The sequence below is a fragment of the Trachymyrmex cornetzi genome, unplaced genomic scaffold (assembly GCF_001594075.2).
Source record: "Trachymyrmex cornetzi isolate Tcor2-1 unplaced genomic scaffold, Tcor1.1 scaffold208, whole genome shotgun sequence".
Taxonomy (NCBI): domain Eukaryota; kingdom Metazoa; phylum Arthropoda; class Insecta; order Hymenoptera; family Formicidae; genus Trachymyrmex; species Trachymyrmex cornetzi.
In genome coordinates, this window is record NW_017296722.1 from 46,535 (window position 1) to 47,624 (window position 1,090).

The following is a 1,090-nucleotide window of genomic DNA, read 5'->3' on the forward strand; positions in this document are numbered from 1 at the left end:
GGTGGGTCTCTGTCTTCCCTGTGAGACACATTTGCACGATCCCACGCACAATTTAAGATTTTTCCACCCCCCTTCTTCCCCGCCCTCCCCGGGAGGTGTTAAAATGGGCGTTTTTTGTATTAAATGATAGATTTTATTATGCCATTTGCATCCTTATAAACTCCATCTCGAACCGTTCAAAAGTTATTTAGATGTCCTTTTTCCTCACCCTAATGTTGTTATTCTCCATAAGAACTAGAATGAAACTGAATATGTTTCATCATATTTTATTATTACATCAATAATGGAAATTATACATATATAAAGTGTCCACCTATAAAATTATATATATATATATGTTTGTAGATTGGCTTAGTAGATCTCCTAACATCCTTAGGAATTACTCCCGATTACATAATTAGTCATTCTGCTGGTGAACTTGGTTGTGCAGGAACAAACTATTTTATCAACATACTTTATCGGTTTGGCATGTGCTGAAGAAAAAATAATTCATAGCTCGATGGCGGTTGTCAATATCAATCATGAATATGTTAGAAATATATGTCCAGCGGACATTGAAATAGTGTGCTACAATAGCGAGAATAGCAACGTCGTATGTGGACCAAAAGAATCCATAAAAGAATTTATGAAAAAATTACAGGTAGAATTAAAAATAGCTCATATAAGTTAGTGGATTAAAAAAATATTTAAGTTTTTAAAGCATTGAAAAGTTAATTTTATGTCATAATCTGCTACAACTGCATGTGTTGCATTTTTTTATAATCAGGTCAACAATATTTATGTGAAAAAGATCAACTGCAACGTACCGTTTTACAGTTCTTACGTTGCATCCGCGGAAAGTCAGCTTTTACTTAATTTAAATAAAATAATACCATGTCCAAAAAAACGGAGTTCAAAGTGGATCAGCACTTCTATACCTCGCACCAAATGGTTTACTTCAACATCAAAGTTATCACCGGCAGACTATCATGCTAGAAGTATATTAAACACAGTCCTCTTTTCACAAACGACGGAACTAATTCCAAGTAACGCTGTGACCATCGAAATCGCACCAGACGATGTTCTACATTACGTTTTGACAGGCTCTTTA

The 1,090-nt window shown here is 34.5% G+C and overlaps 1 protein-coding gene across 1 annotated transcript in view; it reads left to right on the forward strand.

Annotated features, from left to right (window-relative positions):
* LOC108759833 (fatty acid synthase-like) overlaps positions 1-1,090 on the forward strand; it is an 18,640-nt gene that overhangs the window by 4,975 nt on the left and 12,575 nt on the right. Inside the window, exons 5-6 of the mRNA XM_018505480.1 lie at positions 402-640; positions 767-1,025. Coding sequence (XP_018360982.1) covers positions 402-640; positions 767-1,025 — 498 coding nt within the window. The remainder of the gene's footprint in view (positions 1-401; positions 641-766; positions 1,026-1,090) is intronic.